At 39.2% G+C, this 19,132-nt stretch overlaps 1 protein-coding gene across 2 annotated transcripts in view; it reads right to left on the bottom strand.

Annotated features, from left to right (window-relative positions):
- COG2 (component of oligomeric golgi complex 2) overlaps positions 1 to 18,429 on the bottom strand; it is a 32,039-nt gene extending 13,610 nt beyond the window's left edge. The window contains exons 1-11 of one of the 2 annotated variants that reach the window (XM_086482365.1): positions 18,343 to 18,429; positions 17,393 to 17,554; positions 16,526 to 16,591; positions 15,516 to 15,596; positions 14,788 to 14,891; positions 13,372 to 13,480; positions 11,381 to 11,560; positions 9,310 to 9,434; positions 7,902 to 8,028; positions 3,986 to 4,125; positions 594 to 655 (exon numbers count right to left, since the gene is read on the bottom strand). In XM_086482365.1, coding sequence (XP_086338491.1) covers positions 594 to 655; positions 3,986 to 4,125; positions 7,902 to 8,028; positions 9,310 to 9,434; positions 11,381 to 11,560; positions 13,372 to 13,480; positions 14,788 to 14,891; positions 15,516 to 15,596; positions 16,526 to 16,591; positions 17,393 to 17,554; positions 18,343 to 18,411 — 1,225 coding nt within the window. In that variant the 5' untranslated portion in view covers positions 18,412 to 18,429. The remainder of the gene's footprint in view (positions 1 to 593; positions 656 to 3,985; positions 4,126 to 7,901; positions 8,029 to 9,309; positions 9,435 to 11,380; positions 11,561 to 13,371; positions 13,481 to 14,787; positions 14,892 to 15,515; positions 15,597 to 16,525; positions 16,592 to 17,392; positions 17,555 to 18,342) is intronic. The other variant, XM_086482364.1, reaches the window with a different exon arrangement.
- Between the last annotated feature and the right edge of the window lie 703 nt (positions 18,430 to 19,132).

The raw sequence follows: 19,132 nt of genomic DNA, 5'->3' as shown, positions 1-19,132 counted from the left end.
TTATGTAGCTCTTAGCTGCCTTCTTCGTAAGTACTTACTCTGTTAACTGAACTAAGTTTCTCTGACTATAATACACTTCTAACAAATACACCAGGTTTCCCCTTCCACCCTAATCCTTCCTGTGCATACCTCCTCATCTGCTCATACACCACTGTACGTTTCTGGAGCAGACACCAACACTATAAACCATAGCAAGCCTAAACGCTGCCAACAGATAGCCATTTTCACCTCTACATAGCTCCGTAACAATTAAGAAAAATACACCCCAATAACACAGCATAGCCTTTTGGTTGTCACTTCAAGGGTGCTAAACGCCAATTTAGCTCCTTCTTGCACTGAGAGGATAGTTCCACAAATATGTTAACGGCTGCTGCCAAAAGGGGTGTTTTTAGTAAGTAAAGAGATCACTGAACAGTACTCTCATATTGCCTTCTCTATAATACTGTTTAATCAGTTCATCAGAAAACAGAAAGCTCATGTGAACCCGTGGGATGCATGTTACTAAATACTCAACAGACAGGGCTGTAACCACTGCTACTTATGCCACTGATTCCTTCACAATAGAGAAATTATTTTTTGCAATAAAAGTTTACCTGGTGCTTCCTCTAGTGTATCTGAAAGTGCTTCTTCTAAGGCCCCTGCTATTTCTCTGAATCTGAGAGACAGAAAAGTTTTGAATACTACAGTTTAACAATTGCTTAAATTGATGCCTAAACATTTTTTTTCAATGTTTACTTCAGTATTATTTCAATGTGCTTTCAATATACACACACAGCTTTTAAACGTGGGGTTATTTTTGCCCAGCATAAATTGAGATATAAACCAGACCAACATTCAAACACTTGAAAGAGAACCTTTGACATCTTACAGGCAGATACAAAGCTTATACTCTGGGAAACTATTAAAGTTGAAGTTGCAAACATTATCAAAATGATAGCTCACAGAGTGTCAAGTCCTCAGCTTTTTTGAGGAGTGAAGTTTTTTGTTTCATTACTAAAAGTGAACACATTGTCTCATACTTGCTTTAGCTGACCTTCAGGTACATCACATGACACTGGAGGCTTCAGCTTTCTACATGTTTGTTAATGAACCACAGCATAAGGTTCTGCAAACAACTCTGTACCTGATAAAAATCAATAGTTCTTCACAGGACACCTTGACCCCCCCCTCTTTTTTTTTTTTTTTAAGTCACCCTTCAAAAAAGGAAAAAAAAAATCCCACCTCCCCGGTGTTTTAGGTATAACAGCAAAGTTAATATTAAACCCTCTGATACTTTTTCATATTTAAAGCATATTGGATAAACAACATGGCATTTTCCTCATCTAAAAATTGTCAAGCAAGAGCTGCAGAAAATTCTTCTTTAACCAGGTTTTCCCTTTAAATGCTGAAACAAACCTATCATTTTAAGCTCCCCCATAGAAAGTTCTATTGTCATTGTTTTCTCCTTTCTTATTTTTGTGTGCACCATAGTAACACTAAGCCTTTCTGTCAAACTTACTAATCACAGCCCTGTAGGGCTCCTCTTAAAGCTTCTTAACTGTCATTTCCAGATCAGAACAGGGCTACACCTAGTTGCTCTTGTTCAAACTCCTGATGGACTAGATGCATGTTTAGCAACTAAACATATTTTAGAAATACTTGTGAAATGGCTTAAAAACCTCATTCCTGCCTATGCACCAATCTCACCAACAGAGCAGTGTCTTTAAGTCTTATGGTGAAAAGGATTAGACGATGGAATCAGATTTTTAAAGACGTAATTTTTGCTGAATGTTTCTTACATAGGAAAAAAATTTCCCCACTGTGGTGTTCACTACAGTTCCACCATCAGTTGTACTGACATAGTTGAAGGAATGGCAAGGGGAAGAGTTACTGTGGCTGTTTGTGCCAGCACTGCTACGTAAGAAATGCCTGTACATTCATCTGTTCCTCAAAGAATCGTTTGTAAGGGCTTTAGTGAGGGCTGATTGTTCTGGGTAATTTCTGTAATTGAATAAAGAAAAAATCCAACAATTTTAACTATAAATGCCACAGTGTGTGTGAGATAACACTTCAATAAAAATCCTGTATGACTTAAGGATATTAACGTACATCAAAGAAAAAGATTCCCTGATACATATATATATAATGAACATGTTGCATTGTTTTCACAGTTGTGCACTAAAGAATTCATGGGCACTTCTGAAAGCAGATTATTGCAATATATAGAAATAATATGGTGAAAGATGAACCAGCTGCTGTTATCCAACCACTTATCGAAATAGTGCACTATTTAGATTTACAGCAGTCTTGGACTAAAGGAAAATTATTTTTTAAAAAAAGATTTTCTACTCAGTCAGAGCTCAAAATACCTAATGGGAAAGAACATTTTTGAACAGAAAGAGTATGCTGAAGCTCCATTTCAGTTTTATGAGCAAGAGTATCAAAGTTTGATCAAGTGGTCATTTATTAGAAAAGTTGCCGTTTCAAACAAAAGTTGCAGACTCACAGACCTATTAGTGATATGTATCTGTTAAAAGGTTCATAATGGCTACAGTGCCATGGACACTTGTAGTCTGTGCACTCAGCACCGCTACTGTAGTGAGTACTCCTGCCCCTTCCCTTGGGCCAGCATGAATATATCTGTACAGTTACGTGGTTTGAAGAAATTGATTGAACATCAGCCTTTTTTTTGCCCAGGGTAACAGATCCTCCTATCGGTTCACTACACAGCTGCAGGAACAGATGTGCAATCAAAAAACCAAACCAGGATGTCAGAGGCTGGGCCTATCATTTTACAAAACGCAGTGAACCATCAAAACACTAAGACCCTGCTCCCAGCCCCATGCTCCTGTCACTTATATTGGCTCTTGCACTCCTAAGATTCCTGGATGAAATTTTTCAGAGCAATGCAGATTTATCCTGGATTAAAGAAACTGTATAAATCTGCCTATGGTTATATTGTTATTGCCAGTTATAGAATCAAGCAATAAAAAAAGCCATTAAAGTGATCCAGGTTAAAAATAAACATCTATTTCTCTCTGCCCTCTCTTTTGGAAATTCTACCTCTCTTTTTTTTTTTTTTTTTTTTAAAAAAAAAAGTCATCTGGGAAAAAAAAAAAAAAAAAAGAGACTCTCAGAAGGCTTTGGAGCAAAAGAGATCACAGAGAGCACATTTAGGTCATGGCAGGCTTCATCAACAGCTCGCTCTCTTGCCTGGAGGCTTGCTATCCAGCCCTAAAATCAGATGTGTAGACCACACTTTCGAAAAATATGGTTTTACATTCTATTTTGTTCATCAAAATTCTAGCATTACTAGAATGCTTTCTTGGCATTTAAATGGGGCTTTCTGGGGGGTGTCAGCTCTCTTCTAGCTGCAAGATCTGTAAAAGGTAATACTACAGGTACATTAGACCTGCTGAAAAAGTAAACTAAAACTTATTACTTCACTCCTCAGGAAACGGGAATAGCTGGGCAATCTTTGGGAAGTCAACGCTACAAGACTCAGCACTTTACAGAGTACATCCTTTAAGACACAAAGGATGTCAGAAACATGGCTAGGTCTGGAAAAACTACAAGTTGTCAAGTCCTTTAATTCTGTATCTCTAAGAAGAAAGACTTCTTCCCTCACAGTAAGTATTCCTCTGGATTTGCACAGGTAGCATCCTTCAACATACAGTTTCGTTCCAGGGACACTGGAGAAAAAGAATTTGAAACAAGATTTCAAGACTTATCTAGATCTGTTCTTGAAAGTCTTATGAGTTGCATATCAAATTGAGTGTAATAACAACACAGTACATATTGAAGAGTAGCTGGCCGCAATTTTGCTAAATTGCTGAAAGATACATAAAACAGTTACTTGGCTTCGTAACTGAATTCTTAGTTTGACTTCTGCTATGATTTATTGGCAAATGAAACTTCCAACAATGAGATCTGACTGTAAGCCAGATCATCTTGCTGTAGCTGAACTCTACTTTCTAAAGAGGGAACAAAACACATGCATACTAACCTTATTTGAAAATACACAGGCAAATTCCACTTGTTGTTAAAGCTATGGTAAGAGGGATGAGATCTTAACCGTTTCACGCTGGCCTGGGAGCCGCACTGTCGTTCAAATTTCCGTACAAAATCCATACTAATAGTGTACTTCTGCAGAAAGAGAACCATTCTGATCATGCACAGGGTCCCAGCAAACAAGGAAGGCCAACCCTTGTATCATGCTACACTTACACTTGAGGCTCAGAACAGGCTGATGATCACCTCATCATACAAGGCTAAAATCATTGCAGTGAAATCAAAACCAATTAACTAGCAGGTGTTATTCTATGACAAAAAAAGCTATTGCAGGACACTTCTAAAAAGCATAAAATTGTCCAAGTACCCTGAACAAGCAGAACTGGTCAAAGAGATGCATCAGTATTTCTGAGCTGAATCACTGGGGTGGAACAACCGTGCTGCACAGTACTAACAGCAGAGTCAGTCACAGGAGACTAAAGTATACAACAAACAGAAACAACCAGGAATAAAGCCCATAAGTACATATATGCAAACACACGAGAATGAAAGCATGATTTTTTTTTCTGTTATATAGGACCTGTATTATAGGGATTTCTAGAACTATTCCCCTAAAGCCATGTTTTCCAAATAGAAAATATTTGCAGAAGAACTTCAAACAGTTTCAGATAAACTAGCTCTAACCACTGTATGCTTCTAATAAGATGTTTACAAATAGTATTAAGTCAGTTGCAAGCAAAGAGAAATTACATTAATCCTCAAGTGTGCTGTGAACTTACTCTCAACAGTAACACCCCGAAAATAATGAAATAAATTAAATCATACACAAAGCACTTGAGTGAAAACCAGAAGCAAAATAGTGCACAAAATGTTATTTCACACAAAACAGACCTTGCTAACAGAACACAAAGGCTATGTACATCAATATACAGCTACAGTTAAAAATCTACCTCTTGCAATGAAAACCAGTTTGGTTTATGTGCAAGTTTCTTCTATAAACCAAAAATACAAAACCAGCCATAAAACCTATCATATATGCTTATTAAGCCACTGCTGAATTAATGAAATAAGCCTGACTGAACCTCTCAGTGCTTCTGACTTCACTGCAGTAAGAGCAGCAGCAGGGCCGCAGCGGCAAGGCTTTTACCACAATTCAGAGCACCGCACGAATGATGTGATTTTGCCTCTTAAGAAGCAGTAAAGCATTCTCAGAAGCTCTTGAGTTGCTGCTTACAGGTTCTGCTCTCAGAAACTCTCCTGCAATCACAGGACATGCACTGACATGGCCATGCTTTTGTGTTGTTTATCTCCGTAAGTTCATAACTTTCTGTTAAAGGTATAATTACAGCGTATTTTTCTTGTGACATGGCAGTTTCAGTGTGTCAAGACAGTATTCTGGAAATTGCACATAAAAACTTTTAGGCAACTACTTTTCTCCCAGCACGGATGTATTTGTAACACAATGGAACCATAAAAGATGCTGGAGTTAAATGCAGAATGAATGACAGATTAGTGCTCTTTCAGGCCTCCTTTCTTAAATAATAAACCCAGCGCTGTAAAAAAGCAAACAAGCTGTTAATGCTCTGCTACCTCAAGTATTAGTCATAGATATAAACCAAACACCCTGAAAACACCTTTCAAAATAGAGACGTTTATCTAGTTACCGGCAACATTATATCCAAGAGAGAGAACTAACTGCAAGATTCGTTCCCATTTCAGCTTCTAGGACTGGATTGTTGACTGCACAAAGTTATTTAACACAAGCTAAAGTGTGAAACAAAAATGGAGCAATATTCAAAGAGAAGAATCTAAGCTTAAACAATCTCAAATGCATGTTTAGGGATAGAAGTAGTACTCTTTTCAAATACCTGTAAATCTACAAATCTGACTCAGAAATAAGGACATGACACCTGAAACAATTTATAGAAAACCAACCACTCTGCACAAGTAAATAGTTATTTTTAACATATATGCTTAACACTGACAGTTTCATTTTTACAGGATTTGAAAACTGAATTTAAAAATTGAAATTTTCCATTCCCCACCTCTACATCTAAAAACCTAAGAGATAATACTGCATATTCAAACTTTTCAGCGTTAAACCTATACATATATACATATGCAAACAAACCTGGAGAAAGACTTTTCTGCATTTCTATCAACCTAGAAAACAGAGATAGAAGATTACAGTCTAAAATCTGTGTTGTACTACTCTGATTAACAGCAGTGCAGAAACAATTTTAAAGGGTTTTTTTTTCCCCCCCTCTTAATTCAGAACTATTAGTCTTCAGACAGCCATAATAGCATTTTTACACTTGGCATTTCAACTTACTGATTTTTAGATAATATATTTTAATGATTTAGACTCTGCATCACTTCAATAGTTAAAAGCAGTCTGGAAAGTACTTTAGACTTACTACATGATTTACCTGAAAGTCATGGGGTGTTGTTGGGTTTTATGTTCATTTGTTTGTTTGTTTAATAAATACAGTGTCACTGTTGGTCAATAATGGCTTAATATAAGATGACAGCCTTTTAAAAATAATTCATTTAAAACAGCTAACCCAGCTCTTTTGAAGATAAAACACATTCTTGTGTAAACCAAGCAGCACAGCCAACAGAAGCCCAGCACTGCTCACAATTTGCAGTATGCAGGGCATTAGGTGAAAGCTTGAAAAGCAGCTGGAACTTTATAGGAAAATAAGTACTCTCACTAGGGAGGGGGAACACCCTACAGTGTCATTTGCATAGCATTACCAAACTTTCTTCAATATCCCTTTCATTTGCTTCTTATTCAGAGCCAGTCCTGCAAACATGCATTGTCATGCCTGCCCACCTTCAATTATTCAATATACCTGTATGAAAGAGATCTTAAAACTCCAAGAAAAATATAAGTAATTACTAAAAACATTTCTGCATGAACACAGGAAGAATCATTTGCCTTATAAAGCTCCACCAGCAATCTAACATTTCCTTAAGTCATCTGTCCTGATCTGCCGACTATGCCTTCCTTCAGACAATTTATCACTGCCTGCCATCTCCATCTTGAAAAGAAAAGGTTTCACACTTATCATAAGTCAAGCTGCAAAGAAAAAAATGCAGTTATTTCAGCAGTCATGGTTACATACAGGACAGACAGGACATGAAGAAAAACAGAAAGCTCATACTTTCTACTGGTGACACTAATAAAGTACTGACAGAGCCGATCTTCATACTAGACCAGGAAACCTGTTTCAACATTGGTAAAGGATGACCTTTTAGAGGCAGAGAAGCACTGCCAATGATGAAAATACAAGTACTTTAAATGCATTTGATAAAGCAAGCTTGCTTCTTAATTGGTTGCCATACCAGAGAAAATACTACTTTTATGTTCTAAACCTCATCACACTGCCTCCAAGTATTTTTGTTTCTTTTAGTTGACTTGTGTTTCTAATCACAACATCATCTGCAGTACTGACAGAGGGCAAAAGCTAAAACAAGCAAGTGATACAAAGATTTTTTTAACTTTCCCATACAGTAGAGCAAGTTGTATTTAATTAACATGACAGCCCTTGCTATACAGAAGTCCTAGTGCTGGGCAGTGGAGTTGTCCACTCCCACCTTCACTTCTGTTGCAATTCTACAACTAAGAAAGAACATCTACTCCTTAAACAAATACTAAGGCCAAATTCACACAACTAAATTGCTTCCAATAAATTCAGTATGAGCTTTCCTGTCAAACTTGAGGGAAGAATTAATTCCTATAAAAACTAAACCAAGTGATTTGATACAATCTCCTCTTCTGAGCCATACAACAACACGAATTTACACAAAAGCAGCAGGGGGGGAAAAAAAAAGCTAGAGAACATGACTCATTCATGTCTTGTGTGTATCAGAGGAATCACAAATGGAAAAAAAATACAATAAATTACCTCATGAAACACATCTGGGTTTCCAGGGTTAAAGAGTGATGGCAATTTCTCTTCTAAACCATGTACTATTTCTGGCCACACTGAATTCACCAAGAAATCATATCCAGGAACAATATCGGCTTTTTCACTGAAACAAAATCGCAATTATTCCATGATTACGTTTTACCACCAGGCTTCTATTTGGAGGTAGGGATAATTAAAAAGACATGCACTGCATTAGACAAAACATAATTAAGCTTTTTTTTTATGTATGTCTTATGATTCCCTTAAACTGTTCTTCCTTTGAGGTTTCTTACCTGATCCTACAGTCTCATCAAATGCAAGGTATTTTTTATTACTCTCAAAGTGTTTTAAAATTTTATTGGTTCTGTATTTTGTGTGTTCTGGAAAACAAGGACATTTCAGCTGAGAACTCCTATTCTTACTTGTATATTTCAAGTTTTAACAGCTCCAAAGTTCAAAGAGGTACCGAGTAATGTGACTAATGCAATAGAAAGAAGCAGAATTTTTTCATAACTATTCCAAGTTGTATTTATACATGATATTGTGCTTTGAAGCAAGAGTAAAAGCTACCTTGATTACGAAAATTTATAAATTGAGAGCGGAAGAGATAAAAGCATTTCAGTTCAGTACACCACAGTTGAATGTAGAAACGTTCCATTATTAAGAAAGAATAAAGATTAAAACTTGCTGAGGGATTAAAAGAATTGAAGTGTTAGTAAAACCTGGGAGTCATAAAAAGCTCAGCAATGGATGACTAATTAGAAAAGTAATTCTGCTGTCCCTAGGGGCTACATCCATAGTTCTGCTAATTACAGCAGTCTACTCTATTAACCAGCCTGCAAACAGATGAATAAATGGATACAATTCAGTAGACCTAAATTATTTAAACTCCAAAACAGGCAATTTAATTGCACAAAAGCACTCTTGAAGACAGTGGAAGCACAAATCAATTAAACCTGTAGTTCCAGTACATGCAATGAAACAGTCAAACCTCTGGGGATCATCCCCACTTTTCTGATGTGCACTAACAACCCAGTAACTTTTGAACTTACTGTTTTTAACAGCTTTATTATGCCCTTCTCCTTGGTTGAAGTGTACCATCATATTCCACAGATTCAAAACCACAAAGTGTCTGACACACTGTACTGTGAACAGCACTCAATCCTACTACTGAAAGACACAATTATCTTTTCCTTCTCTGGAGGTCTGGGCCACCAAGAAAGTTTGTTCACTGTTGTGTTTCGAAAAACACAGACATGAGAGAGAAATCAAATTTGACTATGAATCTTCAGAAAAGGCCAGAGAAGCCATTCGCACATGAAAACTAAACGTGCAAAGCATGTCAAAAGTATGTGATACTTGCTGTAACTTTAGTGCAACCAAAAGAAACCCCAAGATAATTTACCTTGAAATAGCTCCCCCTGTTACTTCACGCAAGAGACGGCAATGATGAGGAACAAACTCCAGCAGTTTATTGTACATAGCCTGAAGGCCATTAGGATGAGATTGAACGTACTGTTCCACAATCACCTGCCAGGAAGAGTTCAATGTTAAATGTCAGGAAAGTAAACATAAAATACTGTAATGCAAGACTCACTCAAAACTCCTATGATGATAACCCCAAGCATTGGGATAGTCAATGTATTACTTTTTTATATTACAGTTTCCAAGTATAACTTGCCAGCTTGAATTATTACCTCCTTTAATGCAGCACTCCAACTGGCAAGACTGGCCCCAAGAAAGAGAACAAGCTCCTTGCTTTTAAATGTTAGCCACCATGTCTGGCTCCTCACCCACTGCACACATCACTGTCACCTGAAGCAGTCTGTGAGGTTAAACAGGTGACTGGCAAAACCTAATCAAACCTCAGAATAAAGTAAAAAATTTCTTCTAAATTTAGAGGTGGTTGGTCTAATCCCAAATGCAGGTACACCAACAGCCAAGAATCTTCTGTGACAATGCTAAGCCTTTAATGCAGCTAGCAAAGCAGTTTGTCTGGACAGTACCTCATACTCAGTGCCAAAGCAGCTCTTGTACTTCACAGTTTTTCCTCCTCACAGGAGCAGGAAAATTAATACTGCGGAAAGATTCATAATGCTAGTTTTAGAACAACAACTTCATAGCCCTGGTGCTGGCCCAGTTTAACTTCTTCTTTAAGGACAGTGAATTTAATGCATTTGTGAACTACTCTGACAATCTAGTGAAAGCCAAGGAAACTTCCTGCAACAGGGCAGTCAGTCAGCACTAGTAATTACATTGTAAAAGGGCACTGATTCAACTCTCAGTAGGGAACAAATATCCTCTGAAACAATGGAATTGCGACCTGACCTGGACATAATCCCAATGCACTGATGAAAAGGGTCAAAAGAAGTCTTGGTATTATGGCATTATGGCAACATCACTTCAGCACATTCATTAAAAATGTAACAAACCTGTTTATCAAGTCATTTCAAACACAGCAGACCATCAAATACTTTCAATTGAATTTTTAGATTTTTACTTGAATCTCAAAACTAGAGTTACCATAATGTAACTGTAGGCCCTTAAAAATTATTTTAGTGGCAACTGCAGGTGTGCTGACATACAAGAAAAATTGAGCACAACAGACTGACTTGTTGATTGTTACACTATTGCGTCAGGTCACAGTCCAAGGATGTTTTTTGAGAAATTATATTATCATCAACCACAACAAAAAGAAAAAAAAAAAGTAGCGTAGACTAGGCACCAACTGTTCAGGCCAGAAGAAGTGGCAAGAACAAACAGTGCCACAAGAAGGTGAGGAACAATTTGCACGGTCAAGAGTATTAGCAGGAAGTCCCCTAATTTCAGAAAACTTAATCAGTACTTTGTGATTGGTCCAACTTGGTACTGTAAACTCATGGCCTACTGGAATCAGTTTCTCATGAATTGAGAAACTGGCCATCCAACAGATTTTTCCCCACCAGACAACAGCAAATGGTTCCCAAACAAATACTTGTTCCTGCTCTTCATAATGTCCTGGTACAGCCGGGAACTGCAGAAACTGCCTCTTCATACAACGGGAAGAAAAGGACATTGCACTAAGAACTACTTTTGCTGCATTTGCCTGCTACTGAGCCAGCCATGGAGAAATGAAAACCCCAGATCCAATCCAATTACCACAGATGCACCCTGGTCCAGAATAAATTTGGTTTGACTCCAGTCATATGCTTAGTTTAAGGTTTGTCTTTTGGATTCCTCGCCCCAAGACAAACATAGGTAAGAAAAAGAATCCCAACCAGATGTAACCTGAAATTGATGACAGGCAGACAGAGAATTGCTCCACCTTTTTTTCTCAAATAGCAACAACAAACAAAGTGACATCGTGTTGGGGCTCAGTTCTCCTGCTCTCTCCACAAAGGCATTTTGGTGCTGCTACTGAAATCTGGAGGTTAAAGGGAAAATTAAGCATGTTTGCAAATCAATTCATTTTCTTAGGATTCTTAATTTTTTCTTACCTCATCTATATAAGGTTTTACAAGCACTTGACCAACTAAAGCCTCTGCATCTCGCGTTTTGTCAATTGTTGCATAAGTGCGAAGACAGTGACGTATTATGTCAACATTTGAAGTCTGAAGGCCTTCCAAGAGCAACCCTTCCAGAGATTGCTGCAACATAGCTGTTATTCCAGCTATACGCTATGAAGAGAAACAAAACAGTGTAAAAAAAAAAAAGAACCAAAACCAAAAGGAAAGCCTTCCCTCATCGCCAAAGTAAATTCTTCCAGAAATACCTAATTCAGCTTTCCATTTTCATTTGAAAGGTGCACAAGTTTTGATAACTGTCAGCATTACATGAGCATTAATACAAGTTTAATGGGTTACTGCTGCTACTTAACACAGTATTTATTATAACAAGGTTAAAAGGCAATTATTTTCCTCTATACGTTGCAAGTTATGTGGTAACTTATCTAAGGTCCCTTTTATCCTAGAGAAACAGGTCAATAATTGTTCCTTGTTCAACTGAACCACTATGTGTGATAATACACAAAAGCTTTACAGTAAGCCGCCATGGAAAACAACTGTGGCACTTAACCCCCACTGTCAAAACCGAAAATTACAGTGTGTTCCCAGCACTACTTGTCAAGTTACTGCAAACCAAAGACATGGAGTGACACTGGCAAAAACTGACATGTCGTTACAGATTCCTCCTGGCTTCTGCCAAACAGCTGCTTCAGTCAACAAATATTCTCCCTTTTGCTGACCATTTGCTGATCTTCTGCTACATCTCTTCCACTAGATCCAACTCGTTGCCACACTACCCGCACATAAACTCCTGGCCCAAGATGATCACTTACAATGCTGTATTTGAAGCAAGTTCAGCACCACACATGAATGTAGTCATAGCTGAACTACCAATTTAACCAGTCAAATTTCTTCTCTGCCCTTCTGCATGCTGTATTGTGTCCATCCATCCTAAAATAATTCCATGGAATTTGTTCTCAACATGCAAAGTCAGTAACCCAAGTGCTGACTAGTGATAAAGCCTACAATCTGATGACCCTCAGCAACAACAGGTACAGGACAGAAGTCCTCGCAAGCACCATTAAGGAAGCACACAACAAAGTACCAAAGGTTCTCCGACCATGAGCACTACTCTCTTGCTCACATTTACTCCTGTTATTATCCATGTTTGATAACTCAGTGGCCAGAACAGTCTTGTGAGCTGTCCAATATGGAATCAATATGGTACCACAGAAGTCTTGAGCTGAAACATGTTCATATTGCCAACAGGCATACGTATATAGTGAAAAAACTGGAGCTACGAACTACCTCACTAGCTCAAAAGCCATCAAGAATGACAGCTCCAAGCTCACCAGCCTAAAGCATTACCCCATCTCCATATTCATATCATCTACCTTTAAGCACCAGTTTTCATTTGTTCCCTCTCTCCAATCAACAGATAGAAGAAAACAAACAAACATGAAGACATCAATTCATCTTTTACAGCAGATAGTTATTACAAACAGGTTATTAGGGAGATTAGCATATCAGCCTGAGTAGCCAGAGTTAGGCAACAAATTTCACCAAAAGACAAACTTGAATATATTCAAGGCAGCCACCCTGTAGGCACATTCTTTTTATATTCTGGTCCGCACACTGCAGCTAACGAAACCAACACAAATCTCTAGAACTAGGCCTCAGTTTCAGTATGCAGACAAACTGCAAGCCACATTAGGCTGACAAAAATGTCTGTTGTATTTCCTACTCTTGTTCTTAGTAATTTACCCTAAAGAAGTAGCAAACAAAGCACAAACCCTCAGAAGCAGCAATACCTCTAGTCAACTGATAAAAAAAAAAAAAAAAAAAAGACAACCTCTTGAACCTCATTTCCCCCCATGAATTAATTCAATAAAACCCTGTGGAAACAGGCATTTGTCCTCCAATTATACTGGTTTTGCTTGATCCTTACTTAACAAGTGCTAAGCAGGCTGTCATGCAATACTTACTGGTCTCACTTTGTCCAAAAGGGGCATTCCTTTGCTTTGTACGGCATGAAATTGTAGTTGATTAAATTCTGTGGCGATTCTCTCTAAAACCTGTCCAGTTAACAGTGGGCTAGAATAGAGATGATACAAAATGAGAATACACAGTTAGATCCTTTCAAATTAACTCACTTTCACCTGCAGCAGACAGACAATGGTCTCCCCAATTTTTGTGGTTTACTCTAAATATTTGGAATGCCAATAGGTATTACTAAAAATTATTTCAATCATGCAATAATAATCTGGAACAGACTACATGATTAGAGTTGTTTTGGAGCTACTAAGATATGAAGTGGGTGCAGCAGAAGCTGAGAGGAATGCAAGACCTTGCCTTAGCAGTATGAAGCACTGCTTTCTATATGGCAGTGCTCTTTATTGTCACATGAAAAGTCAGTCTTACAGAGCTCAGAAACTGCAGTAAGCGCTCTTCACCATCCAGATTTGTTTCTTATTTCCTGTTTCTGTCATGTGGTAAAACTAATGACAGCTATCTCTAAACAGGCCTGCCCTTCTCAGGTCCACATAGTCCAAATAATTAGCCAAAATTTCAGCCACTCGAGTACAATCTTGCTTCCAAACATAATTCTGCAAAGTGCCTCACCCTGACTGAAAACACCTGCATACGCTTTGTCCCTCTAAGTATCAACCTACTCTTCTGCCTACCTCCCCCCACTCACTACCATGTGATCCAGTGCACTAAACTGAAGTGTCAGTGTCACATTCAAACAGGTTCACGAAATTGTCTTTTTCCTCCAGCTTAAGTTGCACTTGCATCCCAGTCAACTATTTCAAGCATATGGCTGGTACATCAGTTCCAAAACTGGCTGAAAGACATCTTCCATCCCTCAGCAAAGGCAGAGGGATAGGACACTTTCCATGAAGTTGTTGAAAAACAAAACTTGGAGGTCTGACTGGAATTTGTCACAACCCTTCCTTGTACCAGAAGTATTACACGTGTGGCTTGCCTGCCTTAAGACTATTCTTGCAGCAGTCCTTTCAGTTATACGTAAGCATGGAAAAAAAGAAAAGCTACTTCCCATTTTACTTCCAAATGATATTGAAATAAACTCTACTGCAGAGAGTATTTCAGACGTGACAGGATTAGCGACTTCCAAGAAAAAAAAAAATTATTGCATGCAAACTTCAAAAAGCACATTTACTGAAAGCGCTACAAGTAATTCAGAACTTTGGAGGCTGAGTTACGTAGTCTGTGAATTACCAGTCTGTAGTAGTCTAAAACTGAGAAAACAGTCTCTTATTTCATTGGAGTTGCATTTCTAAAGATATATCTTAATGCTTGTAAATTCATCCACAACAATACCATGAAATTAAGTTAGTCCAATCAATTACAAAGATAATTGAACACCACATATTTTTTACCTGTTTCCCTCTAATGAGGACAATTCTTTAGTGCCTTGGGAATGTAGAATCTTCTCGATTTTCTCAACAGACTGAATAACATGAATAAGTCTCAGGACACACATCTGTAATTAAAGAAACATTTTTCATGTCTGACCCCAATCTAAATTTACATTAGCTAATGACCCTGAAGATATTTTTGATGTTTTTTTAGTGGTTTTTTTTTTTTCCCTAGTGTAAGTTTTCTCCCTCCATCTTAATACTTGAGTCATGCCTTAGTTGAAGTGTTGCTTACGTAAGTCCACAAAACCCCATAAACAAATGTTTGTCACAGACATAGAACAGCTGTTCTTATCCCCGATTTTTTTCCACGTTAAGCACAAAGACAAACGTTAGTGTGTGTCCCTCCATATAAAAATTAAACTGCTGTCTTTCAATTACATTCATAATAAGCAAGTTTATTTACTACTACAAGCAGAAACAAAAGTAACTATAATTAAAAAAGCCAATAAAATCAAACATGTGTTTTAGGCAAATAAAGTAAAAGAAAGATTTATGATCTACTACGCACTGTAAAAAATGAAGTCTGTCAGCCAAAATGTCAATAATTATTTTTACAAGTATGAAATCCTGCCCAGTGTGCATCTACACAACCTAGAACTTTTAAAATTTCATTTTCCCTGCATTAATGGCAAAATCAAAGTCTTCCTAAGGAGGATCTTTTCAAGGTAATGATTTATCTGTTGTACCTTTTTTCTTCTAATATCTTCTTGTTTAGTCATCCGGTCATCTACTGCTTGAATTCCTTCACTGACACACGACTTAAGACTCTGAGAGAGAGAAAGTCAGTAAGTAAAGCTGGCTTTCCACCTGAGGTTTAAAGAAACCTTAACTCAAAAATCTAAACTTAAAACAGGAGACATTAATTAGGAATAGAGGATTAATAAAAGCAACAATGCATCAACAGCCCCTTATGTGAAAAAGCCAGAAATAAGACTAAATAACTGAAAGTATAACCTGCTCCTTAAGCACTGCCACTACAAGCATCATCATTTCAACCAGAAGTGTTCTTTCAGTACCTTACAGAGAATAAACCACCTTTCACCCAGAAACAGGCAATAAAACCAATATGACTTTATGTCTTGATACTGGAATCATAAGTCAGATTTAAGTAGCATTTTTCACATAATAAATCTTTCTCTATGCTAACTGAACCTATTTTCTGTTTTAGGCATCAAGACTGTGATATTTTGAAGGCACATTTATGCAGCATACATCCCTTTGAACAGGCTGCCAAGATGATCGAAATTGTCCTTTGCTAAATACCAAGTCACTGTGGAAGAGCCAGAATAAGACCCGCCTTCAAGAGGGTGATCTTTTATGGTTAAACCACAGGACTGAGCAAAAAAAGTCCTTAACGGGACTGTGTTGCATCTGAGTTATTTACTATTATCTTTAAATTACTCAAATATTAAAACAGTTTCAATATTTCACCATAGACTTGTCTTGCAAGAGTCCATTCATTTATCACGTTTAAGGAATTCTTCATCTCTTAGTTGAAAGGCACTATAGAAAATGTAAATTTACTAATACTACAACTGCTCGAAAACACAATGCCTCTCCAACTACCACTCTAAGTCACCGATTTTCAAAGTGAAGTTCATTACAATAATTATTAGCATGAGTAAAACACACTCTGTACATCATGAAAGTGAGCTGAAGTTTACCAAGTCGCATATACTGATTGTTTTGAGCATACCATAACTTCTTCCCTTAACTGTCCCAAGGGTACTGAAAGCTGATTAAGAGCCTTGTCCATGCCAACCTAAAGAAATTACCACAAAAACATTTATGACCTTTTTGATAAATTCATATGTGAATTACTGATAAAGCCTATCATTTTAGAGATACTAAAAGAGAACTCAGAAAAGATTCCTCCCTTTATAGTCTCCAGTTCTAAATTCAACGCAAAAATCTGTTACCTCAAATACAGGAGGCATAGAGATAGCAGACTGCTTGTCAGACAAAGCCAAAAATTAAAGAAAATCTTGACCTATGGGAAATTTTCTTCCCATAAAAATGTTAAATTGCAGTCTTTGAACCTGTATAATTGGAACCTGGATGAACTGGAGTGAAAGATCAGGAGACACAGCGGATAGGACATTTTAATACAAAAATTATTATGATTTTCAGTCAAGTAGGTTGGGTTGTTTTGGTTTGGTTTGTTTTTAAGATATATTGACTGTATAGTAAGTTTAAAGATTCCTAAAAGAATCATTCAGAATGGTCTTATTTGTATAATTTCTCTTCTATTTTAATTATTTGCTTCAATTTTATAACCACTGGCAGTTTGGGAGGGAAAAAAAAAAAGCGTGCCTTGAAACTAGTTTTTCCAAGGAAAAAGCATACGTCTAAAACATTTATTACAGGCCAACAGCAATTCTGCACAGTAGCTAAGTTCTACAGGAATGGTCTTTCAGTTTCTCTCAGTGCAAGGGATCACAGTCTAAGATGTCTTAAATCTAACACTGCCAAAACAAAACTTATATATTTTTCATATGAAAAATAAAAATCCCACTAAACTATATTAAGTCTGAACTATACAGTACAAGTTAATAACACTTACTAGATTTGTTGAGAGATTAACAAAATCTGCATAGTCCTTATTTATAAGTTCCACCATTGCAGTTTTAAGGAGTTTATAATAGAGCTCCAGATCCTCTCTGAGCTCTTCCAACTGCACACGTTTCCTGCAGTCTGATACAAAGTGATCAACATCAAAATCTGGCTAAAAATGGAAAGGAAAGAGAGTAGGATGTAAGTAAAAAGTTCAAATCAGGAACACACCCCTCCCCACCACCAAAATAAAGTATTCCATACACCAGCGAGCAGACCATACTAAAGCTCTGGGCAACAAAAAGGCTATTAAACGAGTAGTTTCCAGTATTCCACAGTCTTGGTCTTTAATCTCAAAAGGACACAATGCCGTGGGTCACAGTACCTAGAAGACTAGACCTCCAAAATACAGGGTTGTATATTCCCTGTATACACTTTGAAAACAAAACAACCGACCGAAAGTCGAAATACAGTATTAAGAACTACTTTAAGCTCTCCAGGCAAGGAGGCCTGAATGCCGGCTACCAGCCTGTGTCCAACTTGGCTTCAAAGTAGGCGGAGTATGATTTGGAGGAAGCACGACTCGGGTCTGCCCTGGGAGGTGAACCGCTGCACTCGGCCCGGGCCCGGGCCAGAGACACTCGGACCGCTCAGACCCCGTTTCAGTCTCGCCAGGCTTAGACGCAGCCCCGGCTTGGGCACCCCCCGGTGCAGCGGGGCGAGCCGCCCGGCTTTGTAAAAGGCCCGGATCCCCCTTTCAGCCACACGCTCAGCGCTTCTCCGGCGGCCCCAGCCCGAGGAAAAAGCCGTGGCGGAGCTAAAAGATCCCGACCAAGGCTCCTGACCCCTCTCACCCGCTAGGGAACACGCCACCCCCATCCTCAGGAGGCCACCCCCCCCCCCCCCCCGGGCCCACAGCGCCCTTCCGCAGCCCGCCTGCCCCGGTAGTCCGCCCCCCACCTTCATGAACTCGTCCTTGTCAAAGCAGAGGTTCTCAGGGCCCCGCGGCAGGTTCATCTTCGCCTCCATGACGGGTCCCGGCCCGCCAGGCCCAGCGCGGCGCCAGGACCCGCCGCTGCGACGGCACCGCCTCCCCCGCCAGCGCGGCACCGGCGCGGCAGGCCAGCGCGGGCGCCAAGAGGGGCGCAGCGGCCGCCCGCCTCCGCGGCAGCGCCCCCTGGAGGGCTCCGGGCGTCCCTGCAGGCAGCATCGGGCGGGAGGGGCGGCAGCGATCTCAAAATGGCGGGGCGGCGCGGGGGGGAGGGGTGTATGTGCTGACGTGTGAGGCCCGGGCCTTCAAAGCTGGCTACCCAGCCTCTTCGGAGGGAGTCCTCTGGTTCCTAGCACCGTGTGGAGTCAGGGGAGCTGCGCTGCTGAAGTGGGTGCCTTATGGCATACACTGAGCACATAAAACTGGCCCTGTCACATAAAGCTATGGGGCCACCCATCAGGGACCACGGCATAAGTCATGGAGGCCCAGGGCTGTGGAGGCAGGAAAGGGCTCCAGGGGATGGTACAGTGCAGCCCCCCTAGCCCTGAGTGGGGCCACCCAGAGCTGGCAGCCCAGATCCCCTCAGGGTTTGGGTATTGTCAGGGGTGGAGGCTCCACAGCCTCTCTCGGCAAGCTGTGCTAGGGTCTGACCATCATAACGGCCAACAAAGCTTTTCCTTATGCTTAAATTTATTGCAGTTTGTGCTCGCGTGGTTCTGAGTAACAGGAATCGACTCAGAGCATGATTTACTTCATCCT

The sequence above is a fragment of the Leptosomus discolor genome, chromosome 2, assembly GCF_034619465.1.
Source record: "Leptosomus discolor isolate bLepDis1 chromosome 2, bLepDis1.hap2, whole genome shotgun sequence".
NCBI classification, from domain to species: Eukaryota; Metazoa; Chordata; class Aves; order Leptosomiformes; family Leptosomidae; genus Leptosomus; species Leptosomus discolor.
Note: the sequence above shows the minus strand (reverse complement) of the source record. Positions and strands in the feature narration are given on the sequence as shown.